Genomic DNA, 25,522 nt, shown 5'->3' with positions numbered 1-25,522 from the left:
AATCTCAGTCCAGGGAAATACAGCTTTGGGGGCACCCATTGACTGCTGCAGTGCTGAAAGACACTTTTAGTCCCTCCTGCTGCCATCCCTCACTCTCACTGGCAAGAGCCATTCTCCAAACAAGAAAATAAGATCTATTTATGTCAGCATAAACCTGTCCCGGGGCTTATCTGTTCAGATTCTGTTTCTGCAAAACTAAACTTTTTCTTTAACATTTCTAATTCCAGGCCCGTGGCTTAAAAAAAAAAAAAAAAGAAAGAAAAAGAGAAAAGAAAAAAGGCACAAAAATATTCAAAGTAATAAGACTTATGTGGAGACATTCCTTGGACTCTGACAGCCTATAACAACAGCTCTGCTGTGGTGGGAAGGATCCCATTCATCTCAACCAGGTGTTGACAGACATCCATAAAGGCCAATTTCAACATGCATGTTCACTCCTGGCTACTTTAGCAAAAATGTCTCACTCTGCACTGTGCATCATCACACTGAGGACAATAAAAATGGCAATGGATGTTAAATGGCAGATGACCTAGTGCACTGGTGCCACAAGCAGTTTCCTTCCTTCCTTCCTTCCTTCCTTCCTTCCTTCCTTCCTTCCTTCCTTCCTTCCTTCCTTCCTTCCTTCCTTCCTTCCTTCCTTCCTTCCTTCCTTCCTTCCTTCCTTCCTTCCTCCCTCCCTCCCTCCCTCCCTCCCTGTTAGTAGTTAATTATCTGCCACAACGACACACAGTCCATCACACACATGTTAAGAATAAGACAGGTAGGACCCCATCTGTAGAACAGAGCTTTATAAAAAATAACACATTAGGGAAGAGGTCACACACAGAGTTTCCTAAAAAGATAGCATCTAATCTAAAACAGTATTTCCTCTTTCTCTTTTCATTCTATACAACCATATCATTAATCTAATACATGTAAAGGGAAAGGGAAGGTTCATGCCAGCACTGTGAAATGCAAAGGGAATCACAGCTTCCAGTTACTCCAATGGCTGGACTGGAAACTGGCATAGGTAGGGGCAAGACTCCTTAAGGCAATGTCACTAAAATCTATGCAAACAGCTATCATATAGCTTAGACTCCACCTTTGACTCCAGACCACCTTAATGTAATTCTACTAATCTCATAAAGAAGGCTACTAAAATACAAACACACTTAGGAAGATCATCTATTATCACCAAAGGATAGAAAACACTCTTATAATGAGCCCTATACAGAAACACTTTTTTATTTCCTGCCTACCTTCTCTATAGCAAGCAACAGGACCATTTTCTGCAGTCCAATGAATGTAGAAGAGAAAGTAAAAGAGAAAAATTAAGATAATTCTTGGTTAATGTCATGGTTCATTAGGAAGTACAAAACAAAATCCAGGGACAAAAGTCATAATTTACAAAATGGAAAAGGGAAACAAAATCAATAGAGGAGGAAGTTTTATTTTAAGCTTCAAAGAGAGAATTATAAACAATGGAGAACTTAGAAAATTAAATGTACATATATGTTACTCAACAATGTCTTTTTAAAAGAAGATTATTTGCACTAAAAAAGACATTATGGAATTGCTTTGGGAAAGTAATATTTACAGAGGAATATACAGTAGGGATGCTAGAAGCATTACTTTTATTTGGAAGGAATATTACACAAACTGAACACAGACCCTACAGTTTTCAAATCTTCATTACAGTTGTGCGTCTTATATTTTGATGAAATTATTTTTATTTTTTTTTTCTCTAGAGGCAGCTCCCCACTGCATGTTTAGAAATCAACAACATGAGCAAAGCAAATTCATCCTGCTAAAGAGCCCAATTAGGACACAAATTGTCATTTAATTCAGTTTGAGCAGGACTACCTTACATGGTTATTTTTGACTTTATGTTTTAATCTGGGAAGAAGTGGGAAAAGGGAGAGGGAGAAAACTAAAAAATCTGCTGCTACTGATACATGGAAACCTCTCAATGAGGTGAGTTTGTGTTCTAGATGTGCAGGAAGCACAAGACAGTATCAGGTTTTCTGTCAGCTTCACCTAGTCAACATGCATTTTTGTAGACATAGTTTTTTCATTCTGAAAGACAACATAAGCCACATTAACAAAACTACTTTTTTTCTGCCTAAACCCTGAGGGTCAATCCCAATAACTGTTGGTGTGCTTTGCCCTCAGTTTGCTTCTCCTCTATAACAGGGGTGCCAGACAGAGCCAAGTCCAATACTCTTCTCCTAGGACACAAGGCTATCCTGCATCTCTCCTAGACCTCATCACACAAGACAATGAGCAGACCTTGCTATCCACTGCGAGTAGATCTGGCCAACAAAACCCTCCTTTTTCACTGGGACAATGCCTAATGATTCAGAAGTTGGGATGTGACCATCCTTCCCTGCTGCCTCACAGGACAACTTAGGATTGCAGCTGTGGGAACTTGTATTTTTCTCCTGCATAGTAACCTCTGTCGCTTATTGCAGACGTGTGGTTGCACCTGTATGCTTTTCAAAGTCCACTACCAGTTCAGAAAAGGCTGAAATACACAAGTTTTCTACATATGACATCATCCTTGACAGCTAGATCCATGCCAAGGGCACCTAACATTTAGATACTTCCCTTACAACCAACTCAAAATCAGCTGTGGAATTACCAGAGCAAAAAATAATGCAAAAATGATCAGAGTTGTTTTCAATTCTCAAAGCCCTCTTTCAGCAGAAGTATTTCACAGAGTTGCTCAAGAGCAAACCTCTTTTGCCATGCAGAAGAGACAGATCAATCCTACTGGGAGGACAGTCCTTTGAAATGGACACAAAATCTGGTAACAAAGAAATTCAACCACTGAGCCTGGTCTTTGCTACTCCAACAGTTTTTGTGCCTAACACAGCACAGCAAAGTAGGTTTTAAGCATCTAACAGGATAATATTTTTTAAAAGAAAATAAATCAGAACAATCTTAACTTACCACATCCAATTTTCAAAAAACAAAGATACCCAGCACATGTATGAATGGCTTCTTTAAAGTAAGAGAGAGAGCAGAGTTGACCTTTATTTTCATTATTTAAAAAAAGTTTTTTCCTTAAAGTAAATATTCAGTCTTTATTTTACAGTAAGTGCTTTTTAAAATTTCATGTCTTCACAAAATTGCATTAAAATTTGAAGTAAAATGTATTTCAAACAAAAATACTGTGCAACTTCAGCACTTCTTTCTTAAATATTGAAATAAATAAAATAGTTGTCTTTTTCAGTTTGTTTGTTTTTCAGTCAGTTCTACTGTAGATCAATTCCAGTCTGACCTGGGTTTATACACACACTTAAAAGAAAGTGAAATCAAGACTTCAAAAAACTTCTTTGTATTGCACCAGCTTAGGGCATCCCCAGAACTTCTCTCAACAGATGGCAGCCAACTTCCCACAGTCCAGACTCCTGTGCCAGATGGAACTCAGGTACAGATGACTCAGGGCAAGGAAAGAAGTATCAAAGCATCCTGGCTTCTCTCGGTCTTCTTCTGAAATGTTTTGCTTGAAGGCTGCTGGAATCCACGAGGGCAGGGCTGACTGCAGAGGAAAAGGCAATACAAAGTAAAACTAAACAAACTCAAGCAGATAAAAAAAGCACATGATCAGAAAAAAAAAAAAACAGAAACAGCACAAACCAAACTTCCAACATTGCTTGAATTCGTGTTCCTTGAAAGTATAGCTCAACAGACTCAGTTTCAACTGACTGTGGAAGCCATAAATGAACACAAAGCAAACAAATAGGATAAGAAAAAGCATATTGACAAGAAAGGCACTGCACACTGTCAATCTTTCTTCTCGGGAACATTATTAAAGAACCTTCATCATTCAGCTTAGAGAGCTGTGTCTTCAGTAGAGGTTAAGACCTTTGCTTATGAAATCCTGCTCTAATTACCTTCCTCTATTATTAATTATTTGTAGGGAGCCACAAGCATATACAGCATGGCACAAAAGACATTTTCCAAAGTCTAAACAATACACATGGGGTGGCAGTAATGCAATAACTTCTGGAAAGAATGAAAGATTGCATTTTTCATTGCATTTATTTAATGAATTGACTAAGTTACATACTGCTAAGATCCTGAGCAGGATTAGATAGCAAATAAAATCATCTCTATTTTCACAAAATGCAAGTGCCTCTTCCCATATCTTCCCACATGTCTCATATCAGTTCTAGACTAAATGAAGGTCCAAAATCTTAGGAACTGCCAGACACCAAAAGAATAAATCAAAGATATGAACTGGCAGCATCTTCTTAACAGAGCTATCACGCCTAGAAATCCCAAGAGCTGGGTTTTGTCCTAAATGTTATTGCCACTTGTCTTCTCTGAAATTGGCAACTTAGCATTCGTGGAAATACAGACAGGGACATCAAAATAGTTCTGACTCAATTTCAGTATTGTATGGTATTTATACAGGTTGGGGTTTTTTTCAACACTGGTAGATATCTGGCAAAGAGAACAAAGATTGGTAGGGTTTATTGTAGTGGCTTAGTCAGCAAAAACTCATCCCAGCTGAATTCCTGCACGCAGAGGTTTGTCAAAATAACCCTATGTGAGCATGAACTCATGCATGTGCCTCATACTTTTACTTATAGCTACAAATTTCATATAAATAAGAAAAACAATATAATATGAAATGGGTGTTTATTGGAAACATCTACATATGTAGCAACACAAAACACACTGGGCATATTTTGCAGGTTTTATAATAAGATGACTCCCAGTGGGGTCAATACAATGTTTGCTTGAGGATTTGATTCAGTAAAACTGCTTGCCATGGGGAAGAGGCAAATTGCACAAAGAGCCAGGCTTTGAAAGCTCCATAGTTTTACGGTATTTGAACTATTATTTTAGGGCCCATCTCAAAATATCATTGCAAGAATTAACCTAAGAAAGGCAAAGTGGGCACGAGAGAACACAGTGGTGCCCCAGCACTGTCCGGACTCTAACTCTCTGGGTGCAGTTCTTGTTTTCTCCATGCACCAGCAGGCAGCAAACTGAGTCTCTGTCTTCAATCAAGAGCCTAAGCTGAGGTCTCTAACATAGCAAAATGGAACTCAAAATGAATAACTAATGTAAAAGCTCAAAGGCAAAACAATGCGGGGAGGGGACTCTAATAACACATTCTGCTGAAACAAATGACCATCTCAGAGCTTGTCTACACCATACCAGCAAGCATATTAATAGAGAGGTTTCATTCAATAAAAGCAATAGCTAAGAAAGCCCAGTGGTAATCCTTCTGAGGTCAGTGGTAGAGTTCTCTCTGGCCCTTTTTTCAGCAGCCTAGGCTCATCATTTATGACCTTACCACATATTTACGATGTTATTCCAAGCACCATTACATATTCAATAAATAAATATATAGCACACAAAACTGGGGGGTGTCTGAGTGAAGGGAAGAGATGCAAAGTGAAGTAAGTTAGATTTCAGTTCCTCTTCCACCACATGCCCATTTCTCTTTTTACTTTTTAACTTCTATGCCAGAATCTTGTATTTGCTTTAAATTTTCTCAATGTATATTATCATGCTTGAAATTTTATATTGTTTTCATGGAAGAGCTGAGGTCTGTCCCTGCTAAAATTTTAAGTAATTAAATGCCTCAAAAGGGAATAGGCTGAGGATCAGTGCCCACTCCATGTAGCCTTTCTTTTCCCTTATCAGCTGCTTAAGTAGCATGCCACTTCATTCTCCTGCTCCCATCTGTGAATCAGAGTTAGCAGAGGATGACTCCAGAAACTATGTGTGTTTTCTAAGATCCTTTAGTATGGAGCAGTGGAAAGGTGCCTGAGGAGACAGCTTACATGATTTAACATAGAAAAGTCTGCATTTAGGGCCTGAAATGAAACACCCCTTTGTTCGCATTTCACATTGGGTTTGTCTTATTTTGGTATGTGGTTTGTTGGGAACATGTGTTTCAGGATACTCTTTGGAAAGCCTTGTGCCAACCTTCCTGTAATAAGAAGGACATCTGGAAGATGAGAACTGGAGAACTGGAATAGCCAGGGTTGTAATTAGTTGAAGGACTACACCTTTGAAGAATTTATGAAGAACAGAAAGTTTCATTGAACTGCTGAAATCACTGGGGAATAAAGAGCATCACAATTCATTCTGATTTCAAAGATAAATGTTTAGTTACAAAACAGAACTCACACTGCAAACTTTTTTTATGCCTCCCTAGTTTGGTTTGGGACCTATGTGCCCTTTAAGATACAATTGACACTGTGCAGTTCTCTCATTTATGAGTTGGTTATGCTAGTGTCAGAGTTTTTTGGGTTTTTTTTTATTTCACTCATGAAACATTCTCCTACACATTTTCTGCCTAATTAACATTGTCATCTTCCCCTCATGAGAGGGTCTTGCACAGCAGCCCCTTTGCTTTGCTTTCATCTTCCTTCAGCTCAGAACTACCAACCTTCTTTCCCTGTTCCCAGCCTTCACTCCAGCACTACATATCCTGAGAATATTTTATTTCCATATTATCACTCCATGCCATATTCACCATTAACTCTACTTTACAACCTAGCTTAAACAAGTACTCTTTTAGCTTCCAACTCTACATCCTAATTTCTTCACTATGATCAAAGCCTTCCTATGGTCAGCACCACACTGCTCATTCTGCTGGACTAAACTCATGTTGGTTATCTCAATCTCATAAGGCATCTTGAGGAATTCAAGAACTACTCTCACTACATAAAAGTGAATTAATATTATCTTACTTGGTCTTTTAGGACTGTATAGAATGAGTGAGCATCCATATACACAGTAATGATATAAATAACTGTGAGGATATTTTCTATGCTATCTGTAATAAATGTCAGCTGGCAAATTTTATGCACTTCGTGAGCTGTTGTGGCTTCTTTCTGAGGGTACTGTGCTACCCAGTTGTCACAAAGATGGGTGGTTTAGTTGCAAAAGGATTAAGACTGTATGCATTGTTATAGTAACTCCATTTGTGAAACTAATTCAAGACTTAATGAATTATGGGCATCTGATTATTGTTTGTATTCCAAAAGAGCCCACAATGCGCTAGGCATGGTTCACAAAAGACAATGTTAAGGACTCCACTTGGAAATACTCCATTTAGAGTATGCCTGTTCTGCAGTTTATACAGTGATGGGAGTTCTTCCGAAAGATGTACTTGGGTAGGTTTCAGCTACCTAATTCAGGTGCTGTAAGGACTGAGCTTTAGTAAATACAGCAGAGTAGCAAAACATTATCTATTTATCTTGCACTATTTTGGATGAAAAAAAGGACTGGTTGTGGAAGAAATCAATGTTTTTATCAGTTGAAGTACACTTCTCATTGACGGCATTATGTCAAAATATAATTGATTTGACACTTGATTGATTACAATAAATCAGGAGCAACACAATAGCAACAGAAAAGAATTATCAAAATGGGGAAAGCTTAAACAAGGCTCTCTCCTGGCAAGTGTGCATGGCTCTGGCATGCATTGTCCTTTCATGTACACATACAGAGGAATTTGTAATGTTTTCTAACAGCATCCTGAAGGTGGATTATTAATGTAATCTAGACATCAGTTACTTTATATTCTGGATTTATGCCTGTATACCTAAAAGCAGAATTTAGCCACTGCTCATTCCATGTCTAAAGAGGACAATAAAAAAATCAAGAGACTGAATTATTTCTCTTTTTTCTACAAGGTTGGAAGGTGGAGGAGGGAGTTGAAATTGCTCTCACAGACAGACTACCCTAGCAAAGAAGCAGGAAAAATGGAGTCCACTTGGTCTGACTTGTTTCATTGTACATATCCAAATTCCTTATTGCAAGGCTAAGACTTTTACTCTGGTATCAATAACACACACCTACAGTTTAAGGATTAGGCACTGTCCAGAGAAATGTCTATTTTGCCTTTGCTCTTAATCAGGTCATGATTTCACCCTGTTTGCATTATGTACATCAGTAAAAATAGATCTTTAGAACTTAACCTTGCTCCTGCTCCAGGGAGATTTTTGCCTGCACTAGGACAGCAAAACATAACTACACAGTGACTCTTTTTGCATCATTTCTGACTGTATGCAAGTGTGGATCCTGCTCTCACAGAACTTCCATTAGTTTCACCAGGGGCATGAATGTGGCCTATATCTATAATACAGTTTAATCCATGGGACTTGCTGCTACAACAAAGCTCAGTCAGGGGTCTGCTGAAAAGCCAGGGCAAGAAATTTCACAATTGAGTGAAAGACATTTCAGCTCGGACATACCTTTCAAATCCTGCTGCATGTTTCCTCCTTTCTGGGAAAGTCGCTGGGAAGGGAGTCACTCTCTTCTCCATTGCCCTTGGAACTTTAATTAGTATTGCTTTGGTTTATTTCAAAAGAAGCCATTAAAAAGCAAATAAAGTGTCTTGTGAGACACTACAGAGAGAAAAAGAGGGCAACACAGGAAAAAATGCTGTGAATTGTAATTTAAAAATTGAAAGAAAAGAATAGGTGAGGTATTTTTCCATGTCATTTCTTCCAGGATTCTGCTCCTCCTTTTTTTGTTTTTCTGTGATGTCTATGACTTGCCATTCATATTCCATCTCTATGCTTGGAAATTGCTGTCCATCAAGTGAAAGGTGAAGGAAAAGAAAAAAAAAGTGGAACAGTGTGGGGAAGACATGAAGGGATGCAGAGAGGAGATTTATTGAGTGTAAAGGTGTCCAAAGGAGATGGAAATGTGTTCCCCAAGGCCATGGTCTTCGATGGTGCTGCTTGTATTTTCAGGCTGTAGCGTAGCAGATGTAAGAGCCAGACTTCACATGCTACAGTAAGTGCAAAATCTCAAGACGCAGATGCCATCACATCAAGGGTTTCCTTGTCCCCTGATAGAGTCCGCCCACAGTGGTTCTCTAGAAACAGTTCTATTACCAAGTAGACATCCATTGCTTTTTTGTTGTTTTTTTTTCTATTTTTATTTAAAAAGTATTTTTTTCTAATAATACATAGAATATATAAATAATAATAATAATTAAAAAAAACTATTTGGGTTTACTTTCTGTTCTCCAACCCATCTGTATTTTTTGTGGTTTGCCGATATATATATATTAAAAGACAAGAAAATCAACTCTGCTCACTATTAAAAAAAATATTAAATCCACTTTTTATGTTTCCAAAGAGAAAGAGAAGGAGGGGAGATGTGATAAAACCAAATTAAAGTGAAAAAAAAAAAAGAGAAAGAAACAAAAACAAAACAGGAAAATCAAAAACCTTCTGTCTCTTCAAAGTAGTTGTCAAGAGCTTTAAATGCTTGTGCTTTCAGTGTACACCCCCACAGGGAAAACATAATAAAAATGACAAAAAACAAAAGAAAAGGCGGGGAGGAGGAAAAAAACCAACCAAACAAAAACCCAAGAGGACCTAAAAAATAAAAAATGTAATAATAATCTTAGTAGTGAAAAGGACAGCTCAGAGTTTCTGTGTCTTTTTAGTTATTTTAGCAGCCGCCCTTTTTGTCTGCAGAGGGAGACCTGCCACCACAGCCACCTCCTCGGCTCAAGAGAGGCTCTTCTGCATCGTCCTCGTCAAAGCCATGAAAGGTCGAGGTGTCGCTTTCTGACGTGGAACCGAACAAGTCCTCCGTAGTGCGTGCTGGCGCTGCTTCGTCCCTCCTGCCTTCTCTTCCCAAATGAGCTGACATGTATGATGAATATATCAGCACATGGGTTAAGCAACAGGCATCATCATCATCATTTTTTTCATCATTTTCATTACCATTAAGCAAGTCAGACTATCAAGCTCATAGGTGTGTGCTTGTATGTGCCCGTGCACCCCAACAACATAGCATAGGTAGAACTGCAGTAAGAAAAATAACAAAGGATCAGTTTCTCTTTCCAAGAAAAAAATCTACAAACACCACAGGTGCCCATAGCTACAGCAGCGAAAGGGTTAATCATGTTTTCCTCTCTTCAAAAGACAGTAAAATATTTCCTCATGATTACTTAGATCAATTTTAAAATATTTTTAGACCATGTAAGTAATGAGACACTGTTAGCTCTAAGCACAACGGCATCAACAGTCACAAATGTTCTGCTACGGAGATGTAAACCACTAGATACCTCATCAACCTCAGGACTACTTTTTATCCCCGTTCTTCACCTGATCCTAAAGAACCTCCTCTGTAGACAAAATTAAATACATTTTGAAGACTAAGTGAAAGTAACCTAAACCAATTCTTTAACACAAATGTCATGGCATGTCCTTCAAAAATAAAAAAGCCCCAAAACTAATATATACAGTTCAACAACTAAAACAACTGAGAAGTAACCCATCTTGGGAAACACTGGAAAGTTCAAATTTGTGTGAGTCAATCCAACTTTCAAGATGGAACAGGAAATTCTCCACACAATACCAATAATGGCAACAACAACCATAAGAAGACTCCTAAAAAGAGAAGTCAAATGGTGAAATCTGTGAAATTGAGGTTTGTTTTCTCTCTCAGACAAACTTTTTATGTGATTAATAGTATGACCTTCAAATTCCTTCTTTAGGGATGGTAGGGAAAAAGATATCTCTTGTGCCCCAACAAAACTGAAGTGTGAGATTTTAGGTAACAGCTATTTTGTTATTCACAAACAGTAGCATGTACTTAGGCAACCAACTGTTGGGTCCCTGCTCCAGCTACAGGAATCAGCCATATAACAAGTACACTGCATTGCTTGAGACAGAAAGAAGTAAATCCTGTTCACAAAAAAGAAAATGGATATAACAAAATAATTGGCAGATAAACCATATTGTAGAAATGTGATTTTACTGACTTTGTGAACAGAAGAAGCAATATAATTTCCATGACCTCTCTTTCAGTGTAATGAAAATATTCTCCGTTATTATAAGAGAAAGATGGCAGCCACCAAAGAGGTTTCATTGTTTTAGTTTAGAGATTAGTGTGTGGTTATACCTTAATTACTTTCATCACACATCAGTCACAGCATTGCAGACCCTATGAATGACCCAAGTGGGTCTGAATTTGTACAAGGATAGCATTTAATGGAACCGATTTGGCACAGTTTAGGCTACAGGCTGATCTACTTGTTCTATCACACTAAGGAATCAAGGGAATTAATGTATTTGTGTTGCAATCTGATATAACCACCATAACAATGTTAAAGCAGCAATAAAATATGGCTCCATCTCATTGTGCCATATCAGGGCAATGCTGAAATTAGTTATATTGAAATATAACAATCAAGGCAAAGGGCAATAATCTTCCAAGATGGCACCACAGACCCCATGGACTTTCCCCTTCAGTTAGTAGAAGCAATCACGTGTACACTAAAAGGTCCATGTCTCTGACTGCACAGCATTCGTAAGGATGCCCCTGGAGAAAACCAAAGGAGTTGCCATTGATTGTCTGGTGACCAGTGTAATTTCAGAATGTCTTCAGAGGTCACAACAACTGCAGAAGGCAATTTCAGTGAGAGTCTAATCATTCTCCCATTGAATGTGGTAATAGGCTTACTATGAATTTCAGCAGGAGCATAAAAAGGCCATTTCCTTGGCATGAGAACATTCCACATCACATTTCAGCCATGAAACAACAGACATCTTTCAGTGACTACAGTATAGAAGGAGCAGCATTCATACTGAGTTTCAAGGCCTCCTTGGTTTTCAGATTTCTATATCACCATCTTATTACCACTAGTATCACAAAACAAAAATATCACAAGTGGAAACTTGGACCAATGCTGGAATATGCAGTTGTTAAAGGTCTCCCAATTCCCTCTACCACCACCACTAATTCCTATGTGAGATATAAATAACTGTTCAGCTGGTATAAAATTGTCCAAAAAAAAAAAAAAAAAAAAAAGAGAAAGAAAATAAAATAAAAAAAACTAAGAAAGGAGGGAAGAAAACAACAGCCCAGAAATAAAGACAACTCAAATTGGGAAAGACACAATTCAATTGCCTACATTTAAAAAGAGAGAAGGGAAGGGAGAAATAAAAACCTCTTTAAACAAAACTAATGATAGTCATCTTATAAGAGGATAATTCTTGACAGCTAGCCCCATACCTACCCTGTAATTTTCTCCCTCTTTCTTTTTTGGATGAAGAAATGCATGAAATGTGTAATCAATGGGAATGCTTGTCATGCAACTTTCATAAATCTTGTAAGTAATTTATAGTTGTAATTACAGCATTTAAAGACAGAGACCATTCTGTAAAATTGTCATAGGATTTTCTCCTTCCATGTGAAGAACAACTAGTACATGTACCAATGTTCCCAAAAGCCAATAAATAAATTAAAACTTCATTATTCATAAGACTCCATTAGCTTAAATATGTGAACCCAATAATGGGGTTTATAATATAAAATTTTTTCAGTCATCCTTTCCCACAAACACAGAGAAGAGGTAAGATTCCATCTTCAATCCCTTCCCAAATATGATGCCTTTCTTCAAAACCTTCAGAAGGTGCAAAAACCAAATCACAAAAACCTTTGTACAAAAAAGATGCAAGAAGGAGTCACCTACCAGAGCGCCCACAGTCTGAGCACGATACAAGTTCCTCAGGCCGGCCACTTTTTTTGTTCATATTGGAGCCTCCGAGGCAGAAGTCACAGTAGTTATTGGGAATGATGACCCCATCTGGTCCTTTCTGGGCTGTAGTTGGGTTAGAAATCAGATTTACTACAAGAGCATTCACTTGGACCATTTGCCCCCCATTCTTGATATGGTGTTAGCTCAGTGAGTTTGCAGGCCACAGTCTTCCCAAAACATTGTCAATCAGAACAAAAAGTGAACTGCATAAACCACCTCCATTTTAACTACACCCTGGGTTGTATCTATTTTGCCTGAAATGCCCTTTACTATTTCCTTTATAATCCCAGCCAGGCTGCTCCTTCTCAAGGACATGCTTCCAGATATGCCTTTACAGTTCAGGGACTTGTAACATACAGGTATAGAGGCAATCCCTAAGGCAGGATAAGACCTATGTGGTCAGTAAGCCAAATTTGGTTTTTCAGGCAGCCGTCATCATCATAATCCCACAAAGTACAAATTCATAAATGAAAAATACAGTCTCCAAAACTCAAAAATTAACAGTGGGAAGATGGGGGGATAGGTACCCTTACTGGTTTTATTTCAAGTAGCTTCTTAGGGGCCTGCATCTCTTTAGCCAGAAGGTTGGTTCAAAAGCTCCTGAATATTCAAAGGCAAAGCCATTTGGGAATGTTTCACCCAAGACTCAAGGCCCCTGCAGCAGTCATGTTCCCTTGGATGAGCAAGAAGGGTCCAACACTACACTAGCACCAAGCACAGATGCAGAGGAGCCTGGGCAGACATCCCAACAAGCAGAGTTAAAGACTTTTTCAGCCAAGAAAAAAGGAGCAAGATTATATTATTATTTTCCAGCTAGGAATACTTGGAAAGGAGCAGACACACGCTGATCTTAAGTAAAGGAGGATGCAGATCCCTTTGGAAGAAGAGAAGAGCAGAGGTCTTCTGCATTCCTCTTAGTTGAGCAGAACAGCAGTGTCCTTTTTTTTTTGCTCACAACAGCCATTTCCCTCCTCTGCTCTCCAGAAAAGGAAAACATCCTCCTGTACACTCTAACTATGAACTGGGGAAGGGAGTGGAGGTAATGGTTGCTCTTTATCTTTGTTTCTTTTAACATAAAAAATCCAGCTATATGCCAGTAGGTATACCTGGCCTAAGCCTACTGCATGAACTTTAGAAATGAGAAAATGAAGAACTTTAAACTGTACCATCTTTATTTAATTATCTTTTTAATGCATATTTTGTAACTTGCAGATTTTTAACAGATGTTTTGACAGCCTTTATTAATGGTCTTTTTGTCCACATTCAAATTTCCCCCAAAGAACAATGACATTCTAAAGGGCTTCTGGTAGCAGTCCAAGACATACACTTTAAATTAAAATTTCCTCCAAGTTCAATCTGCTTTTCTGGTTTGGGTGCATCTAGTTATTCATTTATTTCCAGATGTTGATCAGCTGAACTTTTGGAGATTGGTAACTAAAAGATTCCAGGTAAGGTGAAATTAAGAAGAAAATCAACCTATAAGGCTGCAAATACATCACTATCTTCCTGTGTGGTCATGGAGATCCTGACAGTATTTAGTAAACAATGGACTTTGCTCTAAAATGGTCCTGGTTGACAGATTCCCAACTTCCTCAAAAAAAGAGAGAAGCTTCCAGTGTTAGATTAGCATTTTGTCTGTTCCAGGAAGGCATTTAATATATGCAAGATAAGCAAAAAAAGAACAGGAACCAGGTGGAAGTCTAGCACACCGGCTCATTTTAACAGCTGTAACAAAATGATCATAAAGTTGTTGCTGCTACATATTTTGTGTATAAAAAACAGATCTCCCAAGCATTTATATTTCCCACTGCAGCTCCATTTTGAAAAAGTTAAGTAATTATCTCTTTATATTATTCTTTATATTATTCTGCATCTACAGACAGTCCATGTGCAGTGCAAACTCAGCAAGCTCAGAATCCAGTGACTTTTTTGTTGTTGTCCCTTATTAAATTATTTCACCTTTCATCCAAGTTTCTTAAAGTGCCTTACAAAGATCCTATTATTAACCTTCAGTGAGATCAAAAGCCTCTTTTGCCATTGAATCTAACCAAAGTGTTCTGGACCCTAATTAAGTCTCGTGGTAAGGTTGCATTGCATTTTAAAGCTGAAAGACTTGGAGGTAGAGTGGTAAACTGGCTTATTCTCAAACACACAAAAATCCTGTGGCAAGGCCACAAGCAGTCAGGGTGCCAGCCAGCAGATCTAGGAAAGAGCTCCACTTCTACCACTGTTCACAGTGGTGTAATTAACACACTGTATATAGTGACTTAAATTTATTTACACATCGATTATGACCATAAGATGTTGCAGGGTGATGCCATTTCCTGCTTCAGCTCCCAGGTGTGGCAATACCTTCTCCCTTCCCCTCCCCCTTGCCTCCTTGCTAAGTGCTGTCAGTCAATCTTAACATTCCAGCAAGGCTGTGGTCTGGTTGTTGCAGTTCAAAAATGCCCCTCAGCCCTGGGGTCATTGGCCCGTCTAGGTGTCATTGTCCCCTGAGCCTTCACCCCCTCCCACCTGGTTGGTGGCTCACCTGTCCCTTCCCCTCCCCCTTCCCCAGGGCTTAAAAAGACACGGAGACCATGCGGTCGGGATTCTGTGGAGCTGTTACCAAGATTCAGACATATGTGACCCTGGAATAAAACTCTGGATTAAACCCTCTGCAGAATCCATCTCCTTTTCCTCTTCACCGTCACCTGAACCTTTTCCACCAGAGGTAAACTGAGTTTCTACCATGCCTGGATTTGTTCAGAGTGCCCAGCTGCAGCATCCAGCCAGCCAAAGGTGTCTCTGGGGTGAAACACCACAGCTGCCACCTTTGGCCCAGCAGCGAGGGTCAGACAAGCCCAGGCACGTTCCACCTGGTAATATTGGGATTTTATTCCAATAAAGATCCACTGACTGTCAAACTGGAAATGGGACAGGGGGACTCAAAAATACCTACACTGCTCAATTCATCTGCATTGTGTGAGAGAGATGGAGGGTATTTGCTGAGTATGATAAAGCCGAAGGGATTCTCCCAGACCACTGGAAAGGGAATAAACTTCAGCTGTGGGTTTGATTGCTCTTCTCTTATTCTTTCTTCTCTTTCTTTTCCTTGTTTCCCCCTTTCTTTTCTTCCTTGTTTTTTTCCAATTTATTTATTTTTTAATCTGAGTGTCTGTCTGCTCACTTATTAAGCTGGCTCAGTAGAGTGTGATAGAGATATCAGGCCTAAAAAGTCATAGACAGATGAGAAGTTCTCAAAGTTACATTAATGATATCTTAAATGATGTATCTCTAAAGCCAAACAAGCCAGGCAATTTTATTCTCCTCAATTTTTTTTCTAATGTGCAAAAACAAGAACCAAACCTGACTTAGCTTATTTTCTTGATCAGTACCATACAGTGAATTAAGTCACAGGCGAAATCACAGAAGGTTTGAGAATAAAGAGATTTTCAGATGGCAGAGTTCTTACTTTGAAAGGAACTTTTTTTGCATATATCCTCAGAGTTTCTAGTTCTATTTTACTGTCATTAACAAATGATGAAGGAAAAATGGCAAGATTTAACATGTAATCCTCATGAACAGGGTATCATGCAGGAAAAGCCCGACCCTAATCTCACCCCTAAATCAATAAAACTATGGATTCACAAGAAAAAACAATTTCCTATGGAGTAATGTTGCTGCTTTTCATCTGAGACATAGTAATTAACTAGGTATTCACTTTTTGCATAAAGTGATCAACAAATAGAAGGTGCAAGTTTAAGCAAAATAGCTCAACTAGCAAGTAATAACTCCCTAGCAGAGAGTTGAGTCATTTAGATCAGGTGACTGCCTCCAAGGATTTGGTTTAAAAAAAAAAAAACCTCACCCATAATTAGAAACTGTTTTAAAGCAATGGCTTGAAAACCAGCCATGGCCTTGTCCTATCTTACTCAAAACTCCTCTGATTTTCTTTTACATTGCAAACTGCAAAAACAGATCAAAAGCTCTGAGAAGCTTTGAGTATTGCCTGAGCTAAAGTTTGCTTATAGGAGGTGTACTTAAATCAGTGCCTCTTGCCATTTCAACTTAGGGTTGTTTTCAGAATGTCTTCATCTTTTGATGAAACCTGAATGTAGAATGTAGATGTCTTCATCTACATCTCCCCTAAAATTGTGTATAAAATTTTTTAAAAATACTTTAAAACTTAAAAAATGGATTAAGGAGAGACATGGAAAGATCTGTACAGTTCAAATAATACCTTTCCTGAACCTGAATGGTGATCCACGTGAAGACAGGATGCAGAGTGAAAATAAAGTCAGTATTTCCAAATAAATTTGGTATGCACTTGCTCTGAAACTTTTTTTTTTCTTCTCAGCCTAATCAAGTTAATTTCAAGCTATAACAAGCTGAGCAGAATAAAGAACTACTTAAAATATGGTATCATCATTCACAGCAGTCTTTTAGCAAAGTTCATTAAATTACATAAATTATGTAGTATATCACACAGTAACTTTGTTCTGTAGACAAAACCTGAAAACTAAACAAGTTGACTGAGTTTAAGTATATAAAATACTTTATGTGCATTCTTGATTTTGAAAGCAGAGGCTCTAAAGAGAATTCTAACTTCCCTTCGCCCCTCCCAAGCAACCAAAAAAACCCTGTAAGCTATCTTCCACATAGTTTCAGTTTAATAATAAAAGCAAGCTGCTTATAATGAAATAACATCAAGAAATGAGGAATTTTCTTTTCTACATCATCTCCTGGAGCCACATGACTCAATAAAAATCTCTTTTTAGAGATTAGAAGTAGAAGTTTTCTACTCCTCAGGGCTGCAGAAAATATCTTTGATGGAAGGCAAGTTCAGAAGAAGTCTCTGTTTTTTAAACAGAAAATTCAGAGTACAGATATTTTAAATCATTTTTCTTCAAAATGTGACCCTTAAATATATACAGACAAACCCCCAAATAAATAGAACCTTATATCTATGCATTTTTATGATTTCTGTGTGAAATTATTTTGATGATTTGGATCACAATCTTCAAAAACTTGTGAAGTGGAACCAGTGCTTAAAAGAAATACTGGTTTTCTGCTCCTGGATAAAAAAATCACTGTCACGTATATTTTTTCAGCCTGTAGGTAATACAGCACAATACTGAACCATAATTTAAGATATGCATCTAGGTTTGGCAGCATTTTATCCCTGTTTTTTGTCATACCCACATTGCTGGGAAGGCATGCCTTGCTGCTGGGGTGTGGATCATTTATTTCAATGATATCAGTGTGCATCATTTATTTCAATGATTACAGTGAATTGGCTACAGTCAGAGATACATGCATTCACAAAGGGATTTTTCCTAGCACACTTTGTCCAGCTCTTACCTGTTTCTTCTGGGTTTGATCCAAAACCAATAAAGCACACTGGAGGTTTTCAATTCAATTCAAAGGGCTTTGAATCAGGCCATTTACTCTGTTTGCAACAAGAATCTTCAGAACACAATAGAGACCGCAGGACCATGCATGTAGGCCTGAGTCAAGCCAGTGCACTTCATGATGGAGGAAAAGGGGTGGACTTACTTTTTTTGTTGGTGTTTTGTTTGTTGGGATTTTTTGTTTCATTTACAAGACTCTTTGTCTGAGATGGGGCCAGTTTTCCTTTCCAGCTCCTCCCTTTTTATCCCTGGCAAAGTGCAAGTCCAATGTCTGTCTGCCTGAGCAGGAGAACACCGGCCAAGAGCCTGCAGTCGCAGTGGTCAGGCCCCTTGGAGGCTCGGTGTCAGGTAATCCCCAGCCACGTCTCCATGTGCCTGTCCTCGCCCCCCCAGCTGCCAGCGCTTCTCCCTGGCAGGCCTGGCCCGTCTCCATGGTGACCGCGGGCCCGGCTGGCTGCGCTGGCCCTGCCACCCGCCTGCCTCTGCTCTCCAGTGGAAGGAATCGCAGCGCGGCCCCTCCACTTGCTGCTCAGAATGGCTAGTGCATGTCAGGCAGGCTCACGAGAGAAATTACACTGTGATGATTAAATGAAAATATGGCTTTAAGGAGAAGGCAACAGAAAAGCAGTGCCTGGACTGTGGCTTTCCTTGATGGAAGAGGAGGGAGATGGCTGGCTGGGCACGCAGCCCCTTCTGTCCCTGTTATTGCTGGGTACAGCGAGCAATGGTGGGCAGAGAGGCAGACCAGGGAGCTGCTTCTGTGCTCAAGGCTAGACCCTGCCTGGGGAGGAACAAAGAAAGAACACAGCTGCTGCTGTGGTGAGGAGCAGGCCATGCACAGCTCAAGGGTGCTCCAGGCTCTTGCTCTCTCTCACATGGATGCAGCCAGGCACGGATGTGCGCAGCTATTTCTGCGGACTCCTCACCGTGAATTAAGTGCATGGGTTTTTCATTGCCGTTTTTCAGGAAGAAGTGTAAATCAAACTGAATTAGAGGAAATTGCCAGTCACTTACTCTGTTGTTAGCACCAGAGATAAGCATGTTGGCTGGCCCAACACTGGGAAGTGTTGGGGCACTTGATACAGGGCCCTGCAGCAGGCTGGAGGTGGCACATCTGTGTCGATGTGGTGCTGTTTTTCTATTAAACACACTTGGCACTTGGGTGTAACGCTGGGAAATGGCTGGTGTTCTGTTCCCAGAGTTGTGCTAATCAGCCTGCACAGCCCCATGGCTTCCACTAGCTCTGGCTCCCCATGCTGCACTCCCCCACATGGGATGGGCATGCCCTTTTGCTGGCAGCCAGAGAAGCAGGATATGCTACTGAGAGGTGCTGCAAACCACCCACCCAAAGTATTGCCAGGTCTCTCTAGTAACTGGATTTTATCTCCTTTTTTGAGTTAGCTAGTAGTATGGGGATAGAAGAAGCTGTTGCTTTTGCATAACTTTTAGCAACTCTGAAAGGTTTGCCTTTCCTACAGCCCGTGCTCACAGAGAAGCGCAGCCAAGGAGAACTACAAGAAGTGCTAGGAAAAGGAGATACATCTGTAAAAGTCAGAGGAAGCCTCTAAGTGTGGGGAAAAGAAGATCATTTGATCATCTCTTTTACAGGAATCAGTGTGGCCTTTAAGTTGAACAGCTAATGAAAGAGGTGGAAGGTGAGCTAGGCAGCTGGAAGGTACAGCTAGGAAAATACAGCATCAACTGATTGGATTCAGTAGATTTAGAGAATCAGTGTTCCTCCACCTTAAGGCAGCATTTAATAGAATTTCTGTGCACTGACCTTATAGAGTCTTCTGCAGAAACTCCTAAAGCATCAGCCAAAAGCCCACTGCTAGGAGTAAAACATTGTAATTGTCTCGTGCCTCATGAGCACTAGAGTAGGAGATACAGAGTAGGCAGACAAAAGAGTCTGACATCTTAAAAATATGGATTTCCTGACTTTAAGGGGTACCTCTGTAGAGACTTGGCGCCTGGCCACTGAAGCACATTCCCATCAGCTAAGGGAAAAATATATCCCACTTCAAGAAGGTATTATAATGCCCAATATACAGCCCCATCTGGCAGCATCCCTCAATATTCAGGTGAGAATGGCCAGTGCCGTGAATTAGGTCCCTGCAACATCTTGTAGGCTTTTATCTGGAAATTACTCACTGGAGGAGTGTGAGAAGGTAGAGAGCACCTATTCAGTTCAAATTCAGTCAAAGCATTTGGATTTTACTTGGTTCAAATTCTACATGGAGAAGGAAAAAAATAAGGCAGAAAAAGCAGGGAGATAGAAAAAGGAAAAAAACCCTACAAATACATTAATGATGTATTTGTACAAATACATTAATCCTAAATCGAGAGCTGATGTGCTGTTGAGGCAACACATGTGTTTCAAAAACCAATTAGTCAGGTTGGAAATATTTTCCCACAAACTACTGAGAAGCACTCGGTGCTTCTCTTCAATGACAGTTGCACATCAACAGCAATATTTTAGTCCTTGTCCAGGCAGTATAGAAAAGAAACACCAAATTACTGAAACAACCACCCCATGACTCCAATCAAAACAAACAAACAAAAAAGTGGGTTGCAGATTAGCTCTCCATCGACATAGGAGATGATTTTGGGATTTTCCACTATGCCATAACTCTAAACAACTGATCTATTTTTTTAACTCAGTGTCGCAAAATACCCTCACAAAAGTCTCAGTGATTTACACCTGCAAAAAGGATTTAAGGAAAATCTTTACACAGTTCAAACACTCCAATCATTACTGTTTCTTTTAGCATTTTGAGTGTTTTTCCTTATGAAAATAAACTCTGAAAAGAGAAAAAAAACCAAACAGATTAAATTACTAAGAAGTTAACTCAAGGTAATGTACATATTTTCACTGAAAAGCACCTGCTGCAGGGTATCTTGTTGCAAGGTGGGCATTGATGCATCCTTCCATTCAGAAGTAGCTCCCACCATGGCCCCAGCAAGGATCAGCACTGAGGCAGGGAAAAGTAGGCCTGATGTAGCTTTTCAAATTGATGCTGCTTGTGGAGAGGAACAAACAGCTTGCCTCCAACTGAGGGGCTGACTCTCCTCATTTATTCATGGCCAGCCCCCTGCCTGGATGGAAATAAAAATGTTTCAAAGATGACTGTGTGGGGGAGCTGGAGGACAGCTTGGAGGCACACTGAGGTTAGCACATTAATTTTTTATCTCTGGAGACTGGGTATCCAATTATGCTTAGAGTACACAAACAACTTTGGCTGGTCTCTCCAGTAGAGATTTATCCACATAATAAAATCTGTGATGGAACTGGGCACAACAGGCTGATGCCATGAAATAGTGTACACAGGTGGTTTGCAGGGCAGATGCTTAAGCTAGCAGAGTGGCAGGAGGGCACAGGAATGCATTTTCCTTAACTACATGTATTGCACAATGGATCAACCTGGACTCAGCACAATGTACTTCATTTAGGATTGTCATTGGCCAGAGTGCTTGTGGGCATAAGATGCTGTTCAGTTGCTGCTCCTGCACAGCTGCCTGCAATCAACATTTCACACAGCAAAATGCCACTGAGAACTCTTCTCCTTTAAAGGAGAGGAAGTTTTTCTCCATGTAGACACACTATCCTATTCTCCCAGGAATTAAGAAAGAGCATTTATACTAGTACACTCATTCACAGAGACATTTCAATAGATAGAAGTCTAATGTAATTCCTATATCAGAAGTGCCTCAAAATTTGTGAGCACCAGCTGCCCCCAGAGCTGGACTGTACCCATGGAGAGAGATGGAATAAAACAGCAGGTGTTTTGTGGCAGGCTTGGATGCACCCTGGGCTCACAAATCTCACGGTCTCGGTGCCAACATGTAGAGGAAAAGCCAGCAGAGAAAAAGTCTGAAAATGGTGTGGAATCATTTATTTTTTCAGTGGAGTTGAGGAAATGGGAGGTTGACTTTTTAAAGGGTTTTCTGTAATTTCCTTTTCACAGTTCAATACTCAGGTAACAAAATCAGAGAGTAGGTCAGAAATAAATGTTTGCATAGGCAGAGGCAAGACTAGATACCAAGGAAGGGCTGTTTATTTGTGTCAAAAGGCTAGATTAAGCATAAAAAGCAGGCCACTAAAGCTCAAACAAATCACAGGCTAGGGTATTAACTGTTGAACTATCTTTCATGTTGTAACAGGTAATCTATATGTGAGAAAAAACAGAAGGAGACAGAGATGTAAAGAGATGTAAACAGACAAACCTTCTACACAGTCGAGGACAGTGAGATGTGCCAAGGAGGTGAGACGTGGGACTTGGGCCAGTCCCAGTTCTTTGATGCTCACCTATTCAATGGGTCTCAGTTTTAGGTAGGTTCCTCCTATCTACATCTCTTTTCCAATCTCTGGATAATTTTCTGACCTCCTCAAATTGGTCTGTGCATGAAATAGAGGGGACTGAATATGCAGAAAGACAAGAGGCTTTCAGGTCTTGATCTGGCAGCAGTTAGGGCACCAACAGTTGAATCCCGCAGAAGCCCTGCTCCCTCCTGCATCACCAAGGCTGCTGTTACTGCAGGTTCTGCAAGGAGTGGAAGCTGCAGAGGAGACGAGGGTACAGAGGAAGGAAGTTCATGCTGCAGCCACCCACCTGAACTTTACTGACCTGGTGCTCACCTCCCAGGGCACAACAAATTCCAAATGGCCGCTTTGATTTGCCCTGCCTCTTCTAAATCAGGCTGCTCGTATCTCTAACACACTGCTCAGCAAATAACCAGATCCTACTCTACACCATATCTCTGGTCCTCCTGCTCAGTGGGTTGCAGATTAGCTGTTTGGATTAACATCCCCCTGCCTTCCCTCCCTCCCACCTACCCCACCCCCCAAGCCCATGCAGAGAGGACTCTTGAAGCTCGAGACCTACGATGCCGCAGACCTGTCAAATCTAATTCATAACACATGCCTAGCAGTTCTTAGGGGAGAGGAAGGATCTGATGCTCTGGCTCCCCACCATCCCCCTGTACAAGGGGACCATTTAATGACTGCACATTAGCAATGTGGACAATTAGCATTCACATGGAAGATAAATGGCAGCATAAATTAAATATTGCCAAGTGGAAGTGCAAAGATGCAAGATCTAAGCTCAAGGCTCTAAACAAACAAACAGGCAAAAAGGGAACAAACAGCCACTGTGACAGCTCAGCCATTTGGGACAGTTACCTTCCAGCATCTGGGACTTTCCCCAAGGCTGATCTGCACATTTGCATGGCTGTTGCCCATAGCTCACTGGCTCCTGGCTGGTTATTCTTTCCACTCAGGAATCTGGGCATCACAGAGGTTTATTCCAATGGTTCTAAATTTCTGCCCGCTTGTGGATCTGTGCATCAGCAGCTTCCCTTTGCCACATGCTCTGGGGGAACACAAGCCCAAGCAGCTGTCATGCTACTCTTTCCCGCAGTGTAGAATGCACCATTTTTATCATGGGCCAAAGTCAGCTGCTCCTAACCTTACCATAGCTCTTCTAGGTCTTCTTGTTAACTTCTATAATTTATTAAGCACCAGATACAAGGACTGAGACCCCTTGGCACCTATGTCAAGCTGAATTCAGGGTATAGGACACTACCTTTCTTTTTTTGGGCATCTATTGCAAGACCATTGTCAATATTAATTCAAAACAGATTTGCAATATTCCTCTCAGGTATGTAACTATTACTGACTACTCCAGGCACAAGAAAAAACAACCAACCAACTAAAAAAAAACCCAAAATGGATGTAAATGCTAAGTAAACAAAAGCTGCTGGGTGAACACTGACGTTCCCCTGCCTGCCCAAGCAGTCACTCTTAGTGCATTGACAGCTCAAGTTTATCAACAGCTGGAGGAGTCAAAATTACTTTTACTGTGAATCTACCAAACATGTGAATAACTAAAAGGTAGAGCATAAAAGTGACAGAAACATAGAGCTTGCCAAATGGGATCACACTAAACAGTCCTTCAAGCTCAGACAGTGGCTAGTAGCAGATGCTTTGGAGGAAGGAACCCCCCTCCCACACTTCCCTGGGGACAATTATCAATTATACCACTTAGAAAAAAAATGTTTTCCTACTTCCATATTTCTTGCAGTTCTTAAGGTATTAGAAAGTGTTTTCCTGCATATTTTTCCCTGTAAGCATTTTATTGCTTTATTACTTTGAACAAAAATAACACAGATCATATGCTGATCCAAAAGAATTTTTTGAAAGTGAACAAAGCTATCTACACGAATTCCAAGGTCACAGCAAACATCACATAGTATATAAAACTGAGAAACAGGGGATTAGAGACTTGTAAAAATCAGTAATAGAACACAGTATCCTTGACTTCTGTTGTGTGCCTAAGGAGCACAGAAGGGACAGTCAAACAGGGTCATGGACCTTATGCTCACACTGAGCATATGTGATTCATCACAGAAAGATTTGGACCACTTAGATCTCTTTTAGTGTTGTACCAGTGTGGGAAATTGAGGCACATTCTCCTTTCACGTTCCTGCTCTCCTCCTTGCAAACCAGTACTGATGTGTTTTCATAGCTTTTATCAAACCATAACTAAGGAGCAGTTTTTGGCAAAGTGGAGGGTAAGCTGTTTATGCAGTAGGTGAAGGTATAAGGGAGAAAGGTGGTTATTTTCATACTGAAAAACTGAGACATTGATAAATATCTTATTTAAAGGCAAAACAAAGGCAGCCCCCTGAAACGACTGGATGTGTATTTCTTCAGCATCCTTACTAAGAACCTCTGGGAGGCTGCTTGATGATGGGCAGCTTGGCCATCTCTTCTTTTCCCCCCTCTCCTTGCCACCTCCTCCCCACAGGAGCAGTAATGGAAAAGTGACTTGCCGCAGAGATAATGCTGGGTTTGAAATGAATTCCTGACTAGCTGAGCCAGCACCCGTGTGAGCTGTGGCTGATTAGCTCCAAGCATCCACATCCCAATCACTCACAACTGAGCTAGGCAATAACATCAACCTCCCCAAGGCAAAGACAGGTTGGAGATAACAGCCCTGAAAAGGATCTCAAAGGCAAAGGGAAGATCCTACTCACGTTTGTGGTTTTCATTTCGGTGGACGGGGGAAGAGCGGGTCTCCTGCTCACGGGCTTCATCACCCTCTTCACTGGCGAGGTGGGTGTGAGCATAGTGGTAGCTTAGCCCAGGCCTGTTCTTGTAACGCTTGCCACAGACTGGATGGAAAGGAGATATGAGGAAGGGGAAGAGAGAACGGAAACATCAGTGTGATCTACAACCACAGCAGCATCCTCTCAAATAATGCTCCCTTTCCCCTGAGAACAGCACCATGCACTCCATGCACCTGCCCAAAATCCTTCCAGCCAGCACTGGTGAAAGGTGACAGAGGCAGCCCTGCAGCTGCACGTCTCCAAACAAGCTTTCTTCCCACCATGCTGCCAGCAGTCCTTCTCACAGGCCTAGGCAAATGGATTCAGTCCCTGCAGATCACAGAGCCCTAATCCTCTCTGCTAAGATTACAAACAAGACTGCACACAAAATTAAATGAAATGCCAGTTCCAGTGGTGGTGCTGCACAGTGCACAGCAATGGGAACAAGACTGAGAAGAAACAACATCATTTTCTTCATTACTGATCTCTGAAAAAA

General features: G+C 40.4%; 1 protein-coding gene across 8 annotated transcripts in view; it reads right to left on the bottom strand.

The window, feature by feature from the left end:
• Nucleotides 1–25,522, bottom strand: part of DPF3 (double PHD fingers 3) — a 188,160-nt gene that overhangs the window by 28,734 nt on the left and 133,904 nt on the right. For 5 of the 8 annotated variants that reach the window (XM_077180257.1, XM_077180256.1, XM_077180259.1 and 2 more), the window contains 2 exons: nucleotides 24,955–25,092; nucleotides 12,458–12,586 (listed from right to left, as the gene is read on the bottom strand). In XM_077180257.1, the coding sequence (XP_077036372.1) occupies nucleotides 12,458–12,586; nucleotides 24,955–25,092 (267 nt within the window). Of the gene's footprint in view, nucleotides 1–1,379; nucleotides 3,524–8,210; nucleotides 9,621–12,457; nucleotides 12,587–24,954; nucleotides 25,093–25,522 lie in introns of those variants that run through there. The other 3 variants (XR_013182783.1, XR_013182785.1, XR_013182784.1) reach the window with 1 other exon arrangement.

The sequence above is a fragment of the Agelaius phoeniceus genome, chromosome 6 (genome assembly GCF_051311805.1).
Source record: "Agelaius phoeniceus isolate bAgePho1 chromosome 6, bAgePho1.hap1, whole genome shotgun sequence".
In the NCBI taxonomy this organism is placed as follows: Eukaryota; Metazoa; Chordata; class Aves; order Passeriformes; family Icteridae; genus Agelaius; species Agelaius phoeniceus.
Note: the sequence above shows the minus strand (reverse complement) of the source record. Positions and strands in the feature narration are given on the sequence as shown.